We start from the raw sequence: 21,405 nt of genomic DNA, 5'->3' as shown, positions 1-21,405 counted from the left end.
TTGGCACAGGACTCAGATCAGTGCCCTCCTCTCACCAGCATCTTCTCCTGCAGAGGAGAATGCTGTTTCCAGCTGCAAGGTAATTACCCCACTGAAATGTTGCCAGCTCACAAGGGTTAACCTGGCTGATCCCACAGAAAATCACCACAAGCTCACGAGCAGTCAAGACCTAGGTTTAATCACTTATTTCAAAGGCAGCAACACTAGCATATGCTTACAGAGCTAGATACTGGCTAAAGCCCCTGTTCTGCAGTGCTCACGCGTGTTGAGCCTTAAGCCAGTGGAAGGCCCCACTAAAGTCACTGAGATGACTCCCTTGATTATAGTTAAGTGTAACCACCCAGAGGTGGTCTCAAATTGAGAGCCTCTGGAGCTTGGACCAGGAGTCTCTACAGCATGAGCTGAAAGCCAACTAGCTCTTGGCTAAGGCTATATAGGAGACTCATTCTCTTCTTGCAAGGTTGTGTCTACACTTGCATTCCTCTTTCGAAAGAGGCGTGCAAATGAGGGAAACTGAAAATGGAAATGAGGCGCGGGTTTACAAATCTAGTGCCTCATTTGCATATTCTTCTTTTGAAAGCGCTTCTTTCAAAAGAAGAAAAGGGTAGACGCAGCTCTTTCGAAAGTAAACCCCATCTTCGAAAAAACCCGTCTTCCCTTTTTTTTTTTTTTTTTTAATGGGAAGAAGGACTCCTCATAGATGGGGTTTACTTTTGAAAGAGCTGCTTCTACACTGCTTTTTTTCTTTCGAAAGAAGCTGTTTTGAAAGAAGAATATGCAAATAGAGCACCAGCTATGTAAATCCACACCTCATTTGCATTTGATTCCCCTCATTTGCATGCCTCTTTCGAAAGAGGAATGCAAGTGTAGACACAGCCTAAGTGGTCTCAGTGCCACTACAAGGGACAGTGACCTACGCCCAGTAGGTGTGTGGGTTACATAGGCACTTGCCTAAGACAGAAGGGAGACAAGCATCCTCTACAGAACCTCCACTAGCACTTCTGGGAGAAACTTAGGTTTCCTTGGAGGCCGCTTGCTGAGTGCAGAGCCAGTACAACCCGGCTTACTCTGGAGGACTGGGTGGCTTGTCTGCACATGGGTACAATGGAAATTTACATCTTGTTCCTGTCGGGTTGCCCAGAAACAAAACCTTGATTTTGTACGCAGTGACGTGTGTGCGAACGCTAGAAAACGGTGGAGAATTGTCCATGCCAACAGGCAACCGAGCTACCTTGCAAAGCCAGCGTCCCAAGATCTCTCTGCTCCCAGTGACTCTATGGCAAGCAGCAGAGGAGAGGGACACACAGAGAGGACTAAAGGCACATGGGGAAAGCTTCTGAGATAGACAAGCTTCAGACTTACTTTCTCGGTTTGCCCTCCAGGCTCTCTGCCACGTGGTATCCAGGTTTACACTTATAGCGGCAGACAGACCCCACATCATGGTTCCCTTGCAGGCACCGTGGCACCAGCAGCTTGGCATTGGCAACCATGGGCGGAGCATCACATTCGAGCTTGCAGTAGGCTTCGGGGAGCGACCAGAGTCCATCCTCCAGGCAGGTCAGCCATTGACTCATTCCTAACTCCAGGAGAGAGAAGCAGAGCATGCTCAGAGCACAGGAGGATACTGAAGCAGACACAACCCAAGAGCATGGAAAGCAGCAGAGCAGAGAGCCATGGAAGTCAGTGGAAAGCAACTCATTGACCTCACTTGACATGAAGTCAGGCCCTAATGATTCGAACACTGTGAAAAGTCACTGACAACGGCTTGGGGTGGACGGGCACCCCTCTAGAGAGGAATTTGACAAGCTCTTTCAACTTCCTTCCCAACCCTTCTCAAATTGCTCCTCTGGTGTGAAGCCTGTGGAAATCTCAGCCAGGGCTAGCTGACTGGTTTATCACGCCAGTCACAAGCACCCTGTTCCCTCACGCTCTCCAATGTCTGTCTGGTGCATCTGCCTGTGGCGCCTGGACATCAACTGGCTGCTCTGTGGGATGGGGATGAATGCAGCGAAGCCAAGCTCCCTCACTGGAGCGCATATGCAATTAATAAATCAGCAGCAGCACCATAATGAATGACAACGAGAAGGAACGTTCGCTCTGTCAGGGCTTCGGCCTCACCGCAACTGGTACCTCAGAAATGCCTAAGATAAATGGATAGGAACAGGGCACCCAGGTTTCCATGCCCCACCTTATCTCCTGTGTTCCTGTCTCTGCCTGTCATTCCTTCCCACTGGCCGAGTTAGACAAGCACTGGGAGACGTAGCACCGTCTCACAACACCCTGAGGTCTGGTTCCTGGGCTGGACAACACAGAGCCCACTCAGTGGGCAGAAGTGAGCAGAGGTCTCCTTTGGCTGGCACGGCACTCACACGACTCTCAGCTGAGAGTCGGCTGCTGTGCTGGCCGTCCCTCCAATGTGAGCTGGTGTCCCCAGAGGGCCTGTGCCCCAAGGAGCTAGTCAATGTTTCTGCTTACTTTGGGCCTCCTGCGGGGCAGTGCTCAGGACTGATGCCACACAGATAATACAACTGGTCGTTAGTGTTTATTACTATGCCACCGGGACACAAGGCCCTTCACTGAGACCATGGAGCAGGCAGGTCCCCTCCCTGAGAGCTCACAATCCACTGCTTGGGGAAGGGGATGGGGCTGTCTGGTTTTATCCACTAAGTGTCATCGTTTCAGCCAGGGCATTCTAGGGATGGACCTGCTCCTGTTCCTCTGCTGATCCCAGAGAGAGCAAGAGCAGAGAGTGCCGGCTGCACTCAGCAGCTCAATCCTGCCTTCCACTGCAGCTGAGCAGCACTGCAGCAAGCAATGGCAGCGGGTAGGTCACCGTTTGGCCAGTTGACCCCCTGGAAGTCTCTGTTCAGGGCACGGTGGGCTTGGTGAGCACGCTCAGTCAGGCTCGGGGGCCGTGTTTTGTACCTTCCATAAAAAGAGGAACAATGTTCTTACATTTCAGCAATAAACGTCTTGGCAAAAAGGACGCCCATTAAAATGATGGATTGCAGGTGGGGTGAGAGGGAATAAGCTAGAAGAAATTCACAGAAAGTCCCAGCGCTTGGAACGGTCAGGACAATTTCCCCCTAATCTGCCTTGCAGAGATGGTACCAGCAGCTCTCTTTCCTTTACCTAGGCTTCGAAGCACAGATTAGTGATTAATCATGGAGTCATAATGCCACATACTGCTGGGGACTGTACTGTACTACGGGTTGGACCTCTCCAGTCCGCAACCCTCAGGAGAATTTGCTGGACCACGGGAGGTTAAAGTTGTCTAGCACATTACCAACGCTGCCACTGCTGACTGGGCTCGTAGAAGACATTGAGGGGTAAATGGGCGCTAAGGAACAGCACAGATCACTGAGAGCCAGGACTGGTGGCTGCAAACAAACTGGATGGAACTGTGGGAAACTTGGCCACACCCATGAAAAGTAAATCATGCTGGATTATGGATGTTGCTGGACGAGAGCACGCCGGACTAGAGAGGTTCAAGCTGCAGGGCCAAAAGGCCCTGTGCTTGCAGGAGTCCAGTACCACACACCTACACATGTCCTCCGCCAGCATGCCATGCTTTTGATCCCCAATCTGCAGGGCCAGCAGGGCTCTCCCTCCATCTTGATTTGGCCGGCTGCATTTCGGCTCTGCTCCCAGTTCAAGGCACCGGGGCTCACAGAGATTGCACAACCCTCCTGGAGGGCACAGGCCCATGGGCTAGAAGTGGCGAGGAGGTAGAGGCTACTGAGATTCTCCTTGTGTACTGGAGAGGAGGAGGAGATGTATGAAGCACATCTTTCCAGGTGGCCTCACAAGCAGAGGTGGAAAAAGCACCCAACAATTACCTGAATAAAAATACAGCGGCTCTTGGGGCAGGGGTATACTTAAGAACAAGTCACTTGCGTCCCTGAGGAAAACCTCTTGAGTAAAAGTACATGCACAGGTGCATTACATTTTGATTGTACTCAGATAACTACCCAGGAGCAAAAGCAGATGCACGTTTACTCAAGTAACTTTTGGGGTATTTTTCCCACTGCTGCTCAGAAGACCAAAAACCTGCTTGGCTGGAGCACTCAGAAAAACACAGGTAGGAAAGGAGAGCTAAAGTTTCAGCTCTCAATGAGATGAGGATGGCGCATAGATACAAGCGTTCCCGCCCCAGAGCGCAGAATCCCGTACCTTGAAGCTTAGCTGGCTTGATGCAGGTGAAGGAGCAGCGCTCCAGGAATGTGGTCCCGGTGGGGCAGGAGAACTCAGCATAGTAGATGAGCGATTGGTCAGGAAGGCCGCAGTCCACAGGGTCACAGGTCACGGCTCTGTCCCACCTCCCGGAGTTGCACGTCAGCAGAAGCTCCTTCTAAGGATGAAATATGCTTGCTTCGGATTTTTACGAATGAGTCGGAGTCGAAAGGTGGGGGCCCACGGCATGGAACTTACGACAGCCCTGTCTGTGTGCTTCCCATCTGAGTGCCAAAGGCTGAGAACACCCACCGGGCAGATTTATGGGGTGTGGCTTCATTCAGAGGCAAAAAGAACATGGTGCTTCTCATCGGCCTCATCCCACCGAGGGACTAGCTGGAAGGCCATATGATTAGTAGTATTTTAAGAGACAGAGGGGCCAAGCAGTCCGTCTAGATACATCCACCTGCCTGAGTAACCTTCACACTGTAATAGCTCTCCAAGAGCCTATCTAACTAACACTGAGTGCCCTTGGAAAACACGTGCACAGTTTTATTGTCTCTTCCAGACATGAACTGCTTCCAGCCTCACGAAAAAGTCTCCTCAATGCTCCACACACCCACCTCTCTCCACCTTGTGCTCTCCAGTGCTGGAGAGAGAGGAGCTTCCCTGGCAGTGGCAAGCCCAGCAGTTCATACTTGTTGGTACAGCCAATACAATGTGGACTGCATCCGGCACCCTGTTAAAGGGACTCTACCTCGACCTGCAAGGACCACTCCTAGCACAGTTCACTGTCCAGGTCCTTCAGCCCCTGATCTCCCAGCCAACAAGGGAACTAGCAAGAGCGGTGGCTTGAAACACACACCCTTGCCAGCTAGGGACAAGGCCAAACGTACATCACATGGACTTGGGGGACACTGACTTTGACTGTACTAGAGTCACTGACCGACAGAGGAAGAAAGGCTCTGTCATCCTCTGTGTAGCTCTTCATCCAGCTCCCTAAACAGGCATCTCTCTTCACCTACTTTTTTCTGACCAATACACATGCAACTACCTTCCCCTTTTAAAAGCCACAACATTCTGGAGACACCCGTCATTCCAGCCACTTCCTCTGGCACGATCACATGTCCTCTATTCCTCTGGTACATCCCCTCGAGTACTCTTTGAGCCTCTGGCCAACACCACAACCATCACCTCATCTCTGGATAATACGCTCGTCTAACATCCAATTTGAACAGGTGGCAACTTCGTTCATGTCCCCCAAACAAGGCTGCTCAACAGCTGCTGTTGGGCCAGCAAGCGGAACAAGACTGATCCCCAGACTAGTGGGCTCTGTTCGGAAGTGAGCGGAGACCTGGGCAAGAGAGAGTTTAGCTGGGTTGAATTCATCCCTGATGCACTGCCACTGACTTTAATGGAGTTCCATCAGAGACGACCTTGAGTCTGAGGGCTGTCTATATGGAGACCTCCAGGAAAATTCATCTAAATTAAGGGAAAGTGTGAATCTGAAATGGATCAATTAAACCTCACTGGACTCCTGTGCAGACACAGTTAATCAGAGCGAAAGTGGCCCTCAGTTGGTTTAACTCACTTTGAAGAACATTAAACTGAAGTGAGGCCACTTTTATTCTGAATGATGGTGGTCACACAGGGATTTCATGTGGCTGAACTAATCTACTCCTCCTAATTCAAACCTTCGCTTACTTTGAATGAATTTTCCTGGAGGCCCTGTGCCAACAAGCTCTACACGAGAGCACGGTGGTGTAAGTTGGTGGATAAGGGGATGGTTGGAGGGAAAGCAGACAATAAGGAAGGCGTACATTCAGGGGGCTCCCCTTACACACTCCTTTTAATACACAACATGGTGTAATCTTTTCCAGGCCCTCATTGTGTGAATGACAGCAATTTATATGCACTCTCACTCTGTTAGGCTTGGTCTGAACGAGGCAGGTGAGTCAGTTGCAGAGATGCAGTTCTAGCTATGGCAATTGCGTAGCTAGAACCGACTTACTGGGCTGTCCACACAGAGGGAGGTCGATGGAAGAGTTTCCCCCACTGAATCTCTTACTCCTTGTGATATTGAGGAGTACAGGGGCCCAGATATTTCGATTGGGTGTGTCTCCCCTAGGCGTGTGAATTCGAACCTCGGAAGACTGAGCCTGACCGGGTCAATCTTCCCCTAAGTGTAGACATAGCCTTAGACTCTCTTGTGCCCACACACTAGTGTCGGAGTTGCACATTGTGATGAAGAGGGGAAATGTTCATGATACTTTATATGACTTTGGTGTGTGCCTCCATTGCCCCGACGTGTTGCGTGTTTAACTCGGAAGGAGGGCCAGGGTGTTTGCGCTTTGCAGAGACACGGAGATGCAGGTGGGCCTAGCAGAACTTGCAGGAGGAAAGGGAGACCAAACGGAAGCAGGGAGTCACAGTCAACTGCTCCACCTCAGCCCCTCACCCATGAAAGAGGCTGCTACCCAGAGAGAGCTGGGGATGATGTACCCCTGGGGGATATTTCTTCACTTCACAATAACATCCGGCAGTTAGGACAAGGAGCAATGGGCTTAAACTGCAGCAAGGGAGGTTTAGGTTGGACATTAGGAAAAGCTTCCTAACTGTCAGGGTGGTTAAACACTGGAATAAATTGCCTGGAGAGGTTGTGGAATCTCCATTACTGGAGCTATTTAAGAGCAGGTTAAATGGACACCTAGCAGGGATGGTCCAGACGGGGCTTGGTCTTGCCCTGAGGGCAGGGGACTGGACTCAATGACCTCTCGAGCTCCCTTCCAGTTCTAGTGTTCTATGACTCTATGAATTTGGCGTGACTGGTAGCTCCTGTGCCAAACAGGCTCCAGACTGACAGTACTAGGTGGCACGGGTCAGGACTGGCAGAGCTGGGGGTGCCCCTGAAGCCAGCTGGAGGGAGTGGAGGGTTAGCAGCCTGTCTCACTAGCAGTCACTTGGACAGGCGGCATGGTTCTTTCCACTGGAAACTGCTGCCCACTCACCTCTCTGGGGCTCGTCCCCTTCCCGCTGCTGGACTGGAGGACAAATCCCTTCTCACAGGTGACAACGCATGCCATGTGTTCCGGGCCACCGGACGTGCAGTTGACTGTGGCGTGGTCGAGCTGCAAAGGCAGGCAGCTGCCCTGCTCCCCACAGGCCCGTTGGGTGCAGCTGTGGAGGAGACAGAGCAGGGTGAAGAGAACCGGAAGGCAGCACACACTGTTGGGGGTTCCCAGCAATTCTGTAGGCGGAGGAGCTAGGGCCATCTCTGCTCCGGCCAGACCAGACAAGGAGGGCATTGGAGCAGACTTGTAGATGACCTACGCTCCACAGAGAGTACAAGTCAAGGCAAAGCTGATCCACAGAGTTCTCACCCGGGGCCTGTGTGATCTTGGGCAAGCTGTGCTCTCTCTGTGCCTCCTTTCCTCAACCTTTTCCCCTCACACACAGCCCCCTCATCCTGTCTTGTCTACTTCGATTCTAAGGGCATGAACCGTCTCTCACTGTGTGTCTGGACAGCAGCTGTTTCCACAAGGCCCTGGCCTCTCCGCTGGAGTCTTGGAGTGCTGCTTTGCTGCAAACGGAAGTAATCACACCGCGTTCCGTACAAAAGAGATTCCTGGTCGGTAAAACACGGTCACTCTGTCAACAGCCCCGGCAACACTGCCCAGCAGGAGAGGGAATGCTGGACCCTTTTAGAGTTGCAGAGGGAAACTGAATACATGAAACGTGGTTACCTGGAATGCAATTGGACCAAGACGCTGGGGTTTACAACTCACAAAAAAGGGCCACTGGTTATTTAGTGGCTGTACTTGCTCAAGATATTGGTTTTATGGCTACCCCCAAAAGAAGCATCTCCAAAAGATACGGCACCCCCCAAAGCTGCCTCAGAGGGAAATATACTACCAAACCAATCTGCCACATAGCTGGTTGCAGCATTTGGGGTTCCCCCTTCTTGTCCTCCAAATTCTCACCTGGCCCAAGCCAGCAAATTTTGAGAGCTCACAGGCGACTTGCACCACATGGTCTGGTTGCAAGAAGCAGCTATGTGGACAGGACCCAGGCGGCCACCACGGACAAATACTCATTGAGTGAAGTCAGCAAAGAATGCTGCGGACATATGTATAGCATGAAGAAAACGCAGTGCCGAGGCCCGTCGCTGTGGAAACCCACGTGGAACAGCCCAGTTAGGGCTGAGGGGAGGTGGTGGGGGGCGGATGCAGGAGGGGAACGTGGCAAGGGAAAGGACCACAAGGATGAAAAAGAAAAAGCTGATTTTCCTGCACAGACCTGTTTATGAAGTGAGAAATGGTTTCAGGGCAGCCACTGCAAATTCTTTCACTAGCTTATATTTCCATTTGCTTCCTTTTGAAAGAATTTGTTTTATGAGCACAGCGCTTGTCAGGTCATTAGCTTCCGTGGGCATCTGGTACCAATTGTAGATCTCACTCTCTTCTCTCTCTGTGTGGCTCTGGTGCTCTACAACTGTGTTCCCAATACCTTAGGGCACAACCCTCCCCCTTAGCCCCCGGGAATCGCTACCTCCCTTTGAAAAAGCGGAGCTCTTTTTCAATATAACCTCTTCAGGCGCGTGCATGTGGATGTTGCACGTGTGGATGGAGACAAGTGTGTGGGCCGGGAGTGTTCTTTTCTCTTGGGACATTTTCTTGTCTCCAGCCTCACCCTAAGAAGGTCCCTGCCCTAAGAGGCTCACAATCACAATATCTTTGTCCCATTCGTCCTTCTCTGGCACTGTATAAGGCCAGGTCCATGTTACAATCTACCACAGAAAGGCAGGTAAAGGCCTCCAGCTGGAAGAGGACTACTTGCGGAACAACACTAGGGAGCCTGCAGTCTTGACTTCTGCACCCCAGGGCCATAATGCCTGTCTTGCTGCGGGACTGAACTGCACCGCCACCTGGGGGGGGAAATTTCATAAACTGCTTAGCCAGCGATGCGGTGTTAGCAGGCTGGGCTGCCGCGATGCTGTGGAGGTGCTTGAGGACCATTTACGGTGCTGCTTGCTGGTTTTGATCTGGAACAGGCCTGATGGGTATCCGGGATGGGGTGACAAGTGCAGTCTGAGGGGATCCAAACTATGCCAGCCCCAATAGTGGGGCGAAAGCTCTTTTGGCGTAGCTCTCAGAGGAGTCATTCCAAGGGAGGGGAATTGGCTTGGTTGTCTCCAGAATAGTTTCAATGATTGTTCTCCTGAAAAGAACATCTGTGGACAACAGTGTTCATAATAAACAGAATGAGTTTGTGTACTGTGACAGCCCTTAGGCCACATTATTCTAGGCATTGTACAAACATGCAGGGAAAAAAATGTTCTACGGCTGACAGAGGCTAGACTCTAGTGCCTGTCATGTTATTGGCATGATTCTCAGAAACACGTGACTGTCCATAATGGCCCATGAAATCTATACTCCCCTAGCTGGATATGTGCCAGGAAATGCCATAGATAGCACAGCTCTGACCTCAGCATGAAGTAAATCTTTCTCCTGTTGATTATAACCAATGGAAATAGATTAACCTACCAGCCCACCCTTGCATTCCCATGGCACTGAGATATTTTGAACTAGGGTCATGCAAGAAAATCAAGCAGTCAATACTCATTTGTTCCCTCCATGTAACATCTCAAAAATACTGGCAATCGTATCCTAGCCTATTTTGCAGCTCAGACACATGATTGGTTGGGACATTTTGGCAAAAATGGCCATTTTCAGAAACAACCCTGTGAGGCTTTGAACCATCCCCTGGGTCTTGAGGCCAAAACTCTTCAATAAAACAAAATTTCAAACCTGGAAAGAGCTGAAACTGCTCAAAGATGGCTCCGGTAGCTGAGAAACTGTGTAGGTTTTTCAGGAAATTTGACAAATATCTCAAACAAAGCATAATATCAAAACCTCAGATTTCTGAAGACATAACAATTTGGATTTATTGTGCATATTTTAAGGATCCCAGAAAATATTGGTAGGCTTAACCAAACCAAAGAGAACAGAACCTTCTATGGCACCATAAATTACCCAAAAATCCACTGTAACATCTGCCCAGGATGCAACCTCACTGACTCATCTCAAAACAGCCTTTAAAACTAAGGTGCAATTGTAATGATTGGAAAGTATTATTAGAAGTGATTTCTATTCTGCTGTCAACATAAAAGGCAATGGCCTATAGAAACTCAAGTCTACCGAAGTCAGAGAGTGTCTTGGAATTGACTACAGTGGTTTTTGGATCGGGGCCAGGCTGCCAACCAAATAAGAGATGCCCACCCCCAAAGCTATCTGGCAAAACCGGATGGATGGATTCACGAGGAGAAGTGGTTGTGCATGACAAAAGTTCCTTCTTCCTTCAGTGAAGTTTCTATCAGAAAGCTCCATGGTCTCTTTGAGGAAGGAAAAAGAAATTTTTCTGTGGGATCTCACAATTCTCCTGCAGTCGTGAAGTATCTCCCCTTGATGGAACATGATAGGACGTGGGGTGGTGGTTGAGAGAAGTCTTCTCTGATGTTCTTTTCCCTCAAACCAAAGCAACTGCTTTGAGGAAGGCGCCTGTTCCTGTTATTGTAATACAGTTTCATTGTCTTTGCCCACATATTCGGGCATGCAAAGGGAAAACTGATCAGGGAGCATTTTTGTGTCTCCTTTTCCAATAATTACAGTTGTGATGGTATATCCCGCAATCTCAATGGAAATATGAATACGCTGAACTCGAATATGCGTTATGCAAAATATTGCATGTAACCTTTCACAGGAGAGCTAAATGTGTATATTCCATTTGTAGGTACTTACCACTTCTGTATCGATGAAGAGGCCAGCCACGGGGCCAATAATCTATTAGCAAAAGACAACTGAGTGCTTGGGGAGAAAACTGCCTCCCTGACGCAAAGACATGTGGCCATGCCACCTAATGCTGGAATCCATCCTGAATTTTGTACTTTTCCATAGAGGGTTTTAGGGAAGGCTCCATGCCCTAGGGAAATTATATAGTCTTGTCTACGCTGGGTTTTTGTTCTGCATTTTTTTGGAGAAAAACTCCCTTTTTCCAGAAAAAAAAAAAGTGTCCACCCTGCCAAGCTTGTTATCCTGCAACAACAGGGCATTTAACTTGAAATAGTAACTCCACCAAAACAAACAACTTTGCCAACTCCCCGCGCCACCCCCCCCCCCCGCCATTTTAATTTCAAAATTGACTCAGTGTGTACTTAGCAGAGGTACTTATTACTTAAATGGCCTCTTAGGAGGCATCCTGTCACTGCTCTTATTTCAAAATTGGGCTCTCAAGCATGAGCGCACGATTTCGAAACGCTCTTGCAGCGTGAACACTCCTTTCAGAACCAACTTTTTTCGACATTAGAACGTTGAAATAAGTTATTTCTGAAAAACTCTGCGGTGTAGACAGACCCTAAGTCAGTCAAGGGAAGTAAACAATGGCATCCACCCCACGCCAAGAGAAAACATCAGGGAGAAAAGGACTGTAATGACAAGGATGGAAGAAAACTCTAAGCTGGGTCCTGCAAAGGGTATCCCTGGTCTGAAAAGGAAATAAAGTGAACTTTTTCATATCCAGCATTCTATCATCTGGAACTCTCAAATAACCAGCATTTTAACTGTAAGTAAATTTTAAATTACATTTTCCATAAGTACAGTAGAGTGAAAGTAAATACAAATAAATGCAGCAAATATAGTGTACGTTAACAGTGTACAATGCAACTTTTGGTAAATAAAGTACTCTGCAAATATTTTGTTTTTTTCTTAAGATCTACTCTTGTTTTTCTTTAGTGTTATGGTTTGCTAGGTACACCTCTCTAGTATCCAGAATATTGGAGTATCCAGCAACCTCCCAGTCCTGGGGCTGCCGGATATGAAAAAGTTTACTGTAAGAAGTAGAGTGAGAAATGATGATTTGCAGTAACGTCTCTTAGTGTGCCAGGTTAAGTTGGTGTGTTCCATTTTATTTTGCTTAGTGACTTACTTTGATCTCAAAGAGGCAGCTGTGTTAAGATGTAGCTTCACAAGAAACAGTCTTGTAGCACATTAAAGACCAACAACTATATTTATTTGGTAATGAGCTTTCGTGGGTAAGACCCACTTCAGATTTTCAGACAACCTGGAAATCTGATGAAGTGGGTCTTACCCGCAAAAGCTCATTACCTAATAAACTGGTTGGTATCTACGTGAGTTTTGAGTGAAAAATCTATCAACTAAATAAATCTGTTAGTTGTTAAGGCGCTACAGCATTGCTTGTTTACTTTGATCTTTGCAACTGCTTAAATCCCTGCTTTTCGTACTTAATAAAATCACTTTTGTTTATTAATAAGCCCAGTGTAAATAACTGTTACCTCTCTCTTACCTGGGGAAGAGAGAGGGACTGTGTACCTCTTCCATTGATAAAAGGGGAGAAGAACTTACAAACTCTTCTGTATAAACTTTGGGCAGAGTAAACTGAACTTATCCAGGGTTCTGGTCCCACAACCTGAATGTTGTATCCAGTCCCTGTGACTGAGCCTGCCAGTGCTGAGCGTGTCTGTGTTGCTCTGCTGTAGGCTGCGAGCCCAACTCGGTACTATTGCTGGGGGGAGATCAGAGGTTCTGGCTCAGCAGGTGGCAGGCTCTGTGGAACGATCAGCCCATCAGAGGACCGCATGAAGGGCATCGCTGTGAGTGAACCTGGCACTGGCAACTTACCCTGTCTTTGGAGGTCCCCTCTGCTGGCTGCCTCTGCCTGTGGCTTGCGGGCACCTAAGCTCTCCATTTGCTCTCTGGCCAGCAGCTGCACCTGCTCATGTTGCTGAGGGAAAAGGTCAGCCAGTGGGGTGGGAGGGGCAAATACAGGGCAATTAGCCCCTTTTAAAAATGAGTCAGGATGCCTCTCTGGCACCCAAAATATGGGGCTGTCCCACCCAACGTGGGACGGATGGTCACCCTACCCTGTGGTGCCAGGTAGGTGTCATTATCCCGATTACACTGATAGAGGAGTCGAACAGAGAGAAGGGCTGTGACTTGCCAACCAGCTCAGCTGGGCAGTGCTGGAGCCAGGGACAGAGCCCAAGAGCTCTGACACTAGCGACGTCCTCCTCCAGCTGTGTTTCGTTGCTTGCTGCAGTCGAGCAGGATGGGTGCGGATGGATTCCTGTTGGACGGAGATAGCAAATCTGCGCTTCTGAGCCACACCAAAAGGGCCGTCTATACACGGGAGCTGTCCCTGCCAGAGTCATTGGCCAAGACCCCAGGAGACTGAGGTTCAGCTGACAGCTAGTTGGTAAGACCCAGTTTGCAGAGCACCGGACTAGTGCTTGTAGGTTACAAGAAGGGACTAAAAACTGGCAGATCAGGGTCCTGAAGGATTCTCAGCTGCTTCTGATTGGCTAAAAGAACAGCATCAGCCAACCCCATTGATGTGCTATCCACGCTCGGCTCGAAGGTTGTGGCCTTCTTACTTTATATAGGAGAACTTTACTGCAATTATTCACGCTCTTGTCAGTGCAAGGTTATTTATCATCCATCCATCCCATTGAATGGTTGTGCCAAGCGTCCCGTCAACAGCTGTAATAGATAAACTATGCCGCAAACTAGAAAATGTCCATAAATTGCGCTAGTGAGTCACAATTCCTTAGTTAGCTGGTAATTTAAAAAAATGTTTCCGGTCACACTGAAAACTAAATTTTTGAAGAATCCAGAAAGAGAATACACATTGTGCTTTAGGTGAAACCAAAATGTTTCCTTTTGACTCTTTCAAAAAGACTTTTGATGGTTTAAAAAAAAAAAAAAAAGAAATAAAACATCCACTCTTGCAAGTCTCCAGAAACAATTTCAACCTCTCCTTACTCTGCACATTCCACCGACAAGTTGTGGTCCCTCCCTGCAGGCGTGCGCAACCAGCTAGTAAGGGTTCTCCCCCGAGCCCAGTTCAAGCGACCACAGGAATCTCAGGCAGTTTATTCTCTTCCCAAGTGCCACAATAAGGAATCCAGCACCAATTCATCTCGTTATGTCCTGGGAGCTCGCTGACGGGGACTTCTCAAATCCCTTTCACAGCTTCTGCAAGCTTGCTGCTTGAATGAAGTGGACTTTTCTGGTCTTATTATTTGAGCCATGCCCATTATTCCACAGCTGACAAATCATGAGGTATCTCACTTCCTCATGCTGATATTGGAAAGGTGACTCACCTTCAGCCCTGACTTAGTTTTTAAACCTTCCCTCTTTAGTGTCTTGTTCTGGTTATGCCCAGCTCTGTTTTTGAGGGCTAGGGATTAGCTCAGCTTTGAAGGGTTCTGGCACCTAATTACCTAAGGCTTAGCCTACAATATACAAACCACTCCTGGGTTCCTGGAAGATACTTGGGCACGAAAGCTAAGGGAACTGTAATACGGTCCCTGCTGAACAAGTAAAGGCAGAAATTAAAAACTTCCAAAAAACCCAAACCAGATTTCTCTTTAATCCTTTAAAACATGGGGCTGAGGGGAAAGGATAAGAATACAATGCAGACTGGCTTTCCATAGCGCCAAGGCACAAGCGAATGTAAACTCACAGAAGCTAAAAATAAAACCCTGTTTAAAAAGTCAATAAATAAAATCTGCTGCCCTGACTTGGTGCAGAGGCCATCCCAAAGAAAACAGGCGGGAATGCGGCTCACCATCTGCTTGCAAAGGGGAAGAAGGTTGGCTGGCAGGCAAAAGCCATCCAGTGGAAGGGGCTGGTGTACCCCACAATGGCATTGCGGAAGATACCCGAGGTCAGGGATGGACAGCCAAGAATAGGCAGCAGGCCACATAAGCGGCCCGCGAACCTTCCTCCCTCCCCACCTGCCTCTTGGGTACTGGAGCACTGGGGGCTTTGAACTTCCTACTCTTCCCCGCTACAATTTGGGTGTGCCACAGATTCGGGCTCCATCCCTGCTCCCTGCCCTCCCAGAGCCGGAGCACTGAACAGCTGATTCCCAGCGTTCCAGCTCTGGGAGGCCGGGAGAGAAGTGGGGGGTGCAGTGCGAACTAGCGGAGGCTGCAGGGCCTACCTATGGGGCAGAAGAGGGCCCCACCAAGCCTTCCGCTTCACCCAATCCCAATTTGGTGTCTGCCATTCCTCCTGCACCCTGCTCCTGCCAATGCTGCGCCCTGCTGCCCTGGTCTCCACCCCCATGAGGCACACCCCAGCCCCCACGGGTTAGCACTAGGGCTGCAAACCGGCACAGCAGCATGCTATGTCAACAGGAGAGCAGTGCTGCCAGGCTGACATCCACCCCGGGGCAAGGAGTCCCAGCCTGTGCATTTGGGGCGCTCCAGGTCAGTGGAGCGGCCACCACAACCTTAAGGCCCATTTGCAGCAATGCATCAGCTTGGCACAGCAAGGAAGTCCCCCTTTGTGCTCCTGGAGTGACCAGAGGAAAGGAGTCAATGGGCTGCCGTCCACTCTACGCTCCTGACCCAGCATGGTGTTAGAGGGCACTGGAGGGGCAGCAGGGCAGGGCGCGTCTTCTGGATGAGACCACACTCAAAGGGCTGACAGCTTGTGATCATGAAGGCAGTTTCTGTTGGCCCTGCCGTCTCTCCTGCCATTTCACCAGCAGAGGCTCAGGGCTTCCCCTCTTTGAAACAACGTTTCACCTCCAGCGCCAAACGACCATCAGGTTCCCCAGAGGTGGCTGCATTTGCTGGGCAGGTGCGTGATCTCTCTTGGAGGGCAGGTTGTAAAGCACGCTGGGATCCTGCAGGTTGAAAGAGGCTACAGGAACTCTGAGATGTGCTTTTTATTACATTGGAAACTAAACCAAACTAAGGCCAGGCAAAACTCTTTCCTAGTCTCCCTTGCGACTTCTGTGGAGTTATTTTTAATAATAGGCTGACATACACATCGTAGGTGTGGGCAATTCAGTTCTTTACTGGAACGCCACCGAGTTCATCTTTTACTGTGGCGTAGAAGTCTCTCGACCTGCTAATCTATTTCGATTCCTGAACTTTTATGGAGTTTTTCTTCCCTGACTCCACCTGCATTCATGCCTAATGTCTTATTAGGCTTTGGTTTAACACTCCTGCAGGTTTGTTTTGGACTTGAAAATGGTTTTTAAAATGAAATAAAGGCAGGGAGATTAGCTAATAGGTAGCACTTCCAATGCCCACATCATCTGAGCTACTCAGAGCACTTCACTGAGTCCCACTGAGAGCCCCAGCTGGCTGGTAAGTGCTGGTGTAGGGGGTTTATAAGTGATGACAAGGAGGCAAAGAGAAGCAAAGGCCCCAGTGCTGGATGCCCTGTTTCCTGGAAGCCAACACTGATGCAGAGAGGGCGAGATATCCAAGCGCTCAGTGCTCCCAGGTGGGTTCGGAAGGAGTGCGGCTCCTATTGAAACACGGGCCGGAATTCCCAAAGTCTCCATTTTCCAACCCACACAGTGCTGACCCCCTTGAACTCACTGGAATAGCTGGTCCCAGGCGTTGAGCCCTCTTCCAACTGAGGTGGCAGGCAGGCCCGACAACAGGAGGGGGCAAATGGGGTAGCTGCCTCTGGGGCCTGGCCTTATGAAGGGGCCAGGAGCTCTGAGCCCCTTTAAAACACCATGGAGCACTGTGCCCCTACTCTACACATGGCTTTGAGGGAGCATGGAGGAGCTGACCAGGGATGACTGCTGTCGGCCCCACCCCTTCCACCTTAGCCCCTCCCTCGGTGCTCCTGAGCCCACGACAGCTGTTGTCACTGCTGGGGCAGGTGCCTACCTCTGCGACTCGGTCCCCAGAATGACTTGCTGATGAGGGGCAGTGGCAGAATGGGGACTGGAGCCTAGAGTCCCAGTTCCTAGGTCCCGGCCTAACCATGATGCCCCCAGGAGAGGGTGGAGGCAGAGCCCCCAGCATGGGGAAGTCGCAGAGCAAGGAAAGGCAAGACACAGCTCCCACGCACTGTGGTGTCGGCACCATGATGCACTGGGCCAGCACAGCACTCTACATGGCATCTGAAGGAAGAGCAGCTTTCAAGACCTACGTGGGCTCCTGACCCCGCCGTCCAGCAGGCCAAACTCTCCCCGCTGTTACGAAAGGAGACTGTCTCTCCCACCAGAGCCATGGGGGCAGCTCCTTCCACACCCGCCAAACTAAGCAAAGAGCCAGAGGAAGGGTAGCGATGGAGCATCGCTTCTATCCATGCAACCAGCCGCTTCGCCCAAGACCTTGCCTGGTCTGCTGCCTCCAGGTCACCCGACCATACCCTAAGAGCTCAGAGGGGTGACTCCCTTCCATCCCAAACTGCCTCCCTCCCCCTGAAATCAGCAAGGCGATCCCTTCACCCTGTAAATGTGTCCCTTCTTCAAAGGACGTATGACCAGTGCTGCTGGGGCCATTCCCGATGCAGGCCGACAATGCGTCCGAGCCGCTTAGCACCTCATTGGGTGCGCCCGACCCACAGAAGGCCTGGATTGCATTTGGTGTGATGAAGGAGGCTTTCATGGCGTCCACGGCAGATTCAGTCCTATTCCCAACAAGCTTGTGTGGGGCAGGCTCATGGCTTGAGTCAGCTGCCCTAGAGAAGGCTCAAACACAGGACTGGTAAAGCTATGGTATTCGTCAGCAGGCGGTACGCATTTTAAAACCCCTTGCATATGGTGTGAATGCTCCAGGATGCATCTCTTGGCACGCCTATGTCAGCACTTAAAGTGAGGCTACTCCCTTCAACAGGATACCACTGCGTGAAAGGTACGACTATAGTGACAAATGGGCTCCCTGAGGTTTCAGTAAAGAGATCACAGGATAAAACTGAGCCTTTCCTGTCTTTTCCGTTTGTTTTCTCTGTGCGTGTGGCAGCCTTTGTGCCTGGCCAGTCCCACTGTTCCCTCAGGATCAGTCTGTTTCCTATCATGTTGGAGGGAATATTTCAACACAGCAGCAGGAGAAACAAACATATTTTAAGGCTGCAAAAAATGTGATTGTAAAACCACACCCTCAGCAGGGGTAGCGGGCAAGTGACCACTCCCAAAAGGCAACTGACTCGGATTTCAGGTGGATGGGGCCTCTTCAGCGGGAGTCCAGGACCAACAATTAGAAGTGCATTCACTAAAAGCCACAATTGTGGTTGCTGTGTAAATAGCATTCGCCCTGAAACTCTGGTTACACACTCCAGAACTCTGTATAAATCAGTTCCGTGACTCACTTAATTCTCTCTCTTGCTTCCATTGAGAGTCATTCATAAAGAAAACTTGTGACAGTATTGGAGATGAGCATGGACAAAATTCAAAATTCCCCGTTGGACACGCTGCATAATTGTATGAATGAGAACCCCGGATCTAGACACAGCGAAACTTTGGAAATATTGGGATCTGGAGCCACGGCCAAATTTTGCATCATCAGTCACCGTCTGTTGTCATCAACAGGACAAATCTTCTCACCTTCCTTTAATTCTGCGCCTTTGGCTCTGAAGGCGCTTTCAGCATTATTTATTTATTCGTTCAGTCTTGGATGTGAGTTCTTCCCTCTTTTCCTTTGCAGTGTGATTTATTCGGAACATGATGTCCTTTTCTGTTCCTCGGTTACATGCTTTGCTAACATATTTGGAGGCCTACGAGCATTGGACACTGATAAATTAAAGCCTGGTAGTATTCATATTATTACTACTACCGAAGCTGCAGTGGGAGGCAGGGTAAAGAAGCAGCCTCTGATGGGAGGCGTGGGAGCACTGGGTAGAGATATCTGAGGAATTTAGCGTGGCACCCAAATCCAAGCAGGAAGAGAGGAGATTCCCCTCCCCGGCAGAGCTGTTTGGAACAAGACTGGGACATCCGGTGGTAAAGTGGAAGGGAACCAAAACACTGATGGAAAAGCAGGCGCCTGTCAGGTTCCCGCCAATGGCGTGTTTTATGGAGAGCGGCTCTCCTCATGTTTCGTGCTTTGAGTGTGGTGGGTGCCAAAGCTGAACGGGGAAGTTACAGCGCTCTCCCCCCAAGGGATGCTGCTAACCGGCTTGTTGTGTTAAATGCCAGGATGTCCCAGGGCTCAATCCTGCAAGGCACTCAGCACTCTGGGACTCAAGCACAGGCCTCATTCTAGCCAAGTGAGCAGCTCTTGCAGCACAGTCTGCTCACACGGTGCAAGTTCAAGCTGTGGCTAGAATGTGCAGCAAGTCCTGACAGAGGCAGGGGTCCCATTGAACAACTCATATGTAATCATGAAATTAAAGACTGTATCTAATATTGCACAACAAGGGGCTGAATCAGAGCTGCTCGGGGGTGGGGGGGGGGAAGGCGGACAGGTCTTAATACTGGTCAGGTCCCCAGGATGCCAGACGAGCGAATTTGCTGGCCCATAGGACGTCAATATTGGCTAGCACATCACCAACACTTCCACTGCTGACTGGGCTCGTAGAAGACATTTAGGAGTAAATTACAGCTAAATAACAGCCCAGAACACTGAGAGCCAGGACTGGGGGCTGGAAAAAAACTTTATGGGACTAGGGGAAATATTGCCACACCCATGATAAGTGGTCGTCTGGTTAGCTAACAGCATGCCAGATTATGGATGTTGCCAGACGAGAGAGGCTCAACCTGCATTAGCATTGTCTCACTGTGGAGCTTTTGACTTTGCAGCTGATGAGATTCTGCTAGCAGTGAGTTTCTGTATCGCTCTCACACACGCCAAAGTGAACGATTTTTCTTGCTATTTTTCCCCACGGTCAGACAGCGAATCAACCCCGGAGACCTTCTGTCCACCTGCAACACTGAACCATTTGAGCAGAAAAGAGATGGTGTGTGTGCATGCAGGCATATGGGGACATGGGCCTGAGTTCATTCTTGTGATGCTCAACTCCCAAGAGATTCTGTCATTCTAGCCATGGGAGCCTGGATGCAGGAGCCGCTATGATTTTCGGCTGATGTTCACACTCGCTCGACTGTCTTTCATCTTGTGGCTGCCCGGGCCCCATCCAGCCACAACCCTTTACTGTGACAGTGCCAGACAGGAAGGAGCTACCCACTCGGGTTCATTGTCTAGAGGCTAAATCCTGACACCGTACGTCCACACTTGGACCAGGAGATGCAAATCCAGCTCGAGGAGACACGGCTGCTTTAGCTCTGATCGAGCTAGTGTGGTAAAAACAGAGCACAGCCGTATTGCTGGGAGTAGGAGCAGGACCAGTCATGCCATCTGGGGCAGCTTCATCCTTCACCCTCTCCCTTCCCCCATGGCTCTTCTCTGCTTCTAGCACGCTATAAATCAGAGCCTGTGCTGCCAGAGCCAGGACTCAGTGCTGTAGCTCCAAATCGAGCTTCACCTCCGGCATTTGTCTGATGATGAGCGGATCGAGCCAAAGGACATCTCCCTTGGGCTGAGCCCTCGGGAGCTGCATTCGACGCCGGCTGTCGCCCTTCACAGACCCACGCCCCTCGCCCAGCAGCAAGACTGAAGATTCCAAGGTAATGCGGTACCTGTATCTGTGCAGACTGTGTTCCTCGTGCTCCTGGAAGCAGGTGTTCGGCCCAGAGGAGCTGAGGAGGGCGGATGTCCTCAAGGCCACGGCGGAGATGCCCACCGACGGGGAGGAGAAATTGAGCAGCACCGAGGTGGTCGGGTGGGAGAGGAGATCCTGGCTGTGGGGCACGTGGATGACCAACGGGTTCCGCTGACACGACAGTTCGTGTGTCCCTGGGGTGGGGGGAAGGAAGCAGCAAGATACACCATTGGCCCAACCCTGGGACTGTTTAGCTCGCCCTGGGCTACCCCACAGCTTGCGGTCTGCTCCTGGGGTCTGGCTCTTCCACTAACCAACCTGCAAGGGATTCCTCCACAGAAACAGCCCAGTGGGGAAATCGGACAGGATACATCCAAGGCAAACCTATCTGCTTCAGGCCAGCTAGAAAGTAGTGGAGGGTCAGGAGTTCACCACAGGGAGACCCAGTGCAGAAATGGGACCCAAAGAGGATCCCAACAGAGAAAAGGTACCATGGCCTCGTTCATCCTGGTCTGCCATGCAGGACAGATCCTCCCAGCCAACTAAGCAGGCAGGCAGGAGGGCACTGCCGGAGAGGCGTGCAGATTTCCCAGCCTCCGCTGAAGCCAAACGGGCCCTAGCAATTTGGTGCAGCTCGTAGAGGGTGTCAGACACAGCCCTGCCTTAGCTGCTAGGCGCCAACTCAGCACTGGCTAGGCTCCTCACGCCCTGCAAAGGAGAACCCAGCGTGAAGCAGAGAGGGACCCAGGGAGGGGAGGAATGGAAGGGAAAGGAGGGCTCACATCAGCTCTCAGTGCACTCA

The 21,405-nt window shown here is 50.3% G+C and overlaps 1 protein-coding gene across 1 annotated transcript in view; it reads right to left on the bottom strand.

Annotated features, from left to right (window-relative positions):
• PAPPA2 (pappalysin 2) overlaps nt 1-21,405 on the bottom strand; it is a 152,846-nt gene that overhangs the window by 62,884 nt on the left and 68,557 nt on the right. Inside the window, exons 13-16 of the mRNA XM_075003321.1 lie at nt 20,581-20,797; nt 7,182-7,350; nt 4,174-4,351; nt 1,363-1,576 (exon numbers count right to left, since the gene is read on the bottom strand). Coding sequence (XP_074859422.1) covers nt 1,363-1,576; nt 4,174-4,351; nt 7,182-7,350; nt 20,581-20,797 — 778 coding nt within the window. The remainder of the gene's footprint in view (nt 1-1,362; nt 1,577-4,173; nt 4,352-7,181; nt 7,351-20,580; nt 20,798-21,405) is intronic.

Source organism: Carettochelys insculpta, chromosome 9 (assembly GCF_033958435.1).
Source record: "Carettochelys insculpta isolate YL-2023 chromosome 9, ASM3395843v1, whole genome shotgun sequence".
NCBI lineage: Eukaryota > Metazoa > Chordata > Testudines > Carettochelyidae > Carettochelys > Carettochelys insculpta.
Note: the sequence above shows the minus strand (reverse complement) of the source record. Positions and strands in the feature narration are given on the sequence as shown.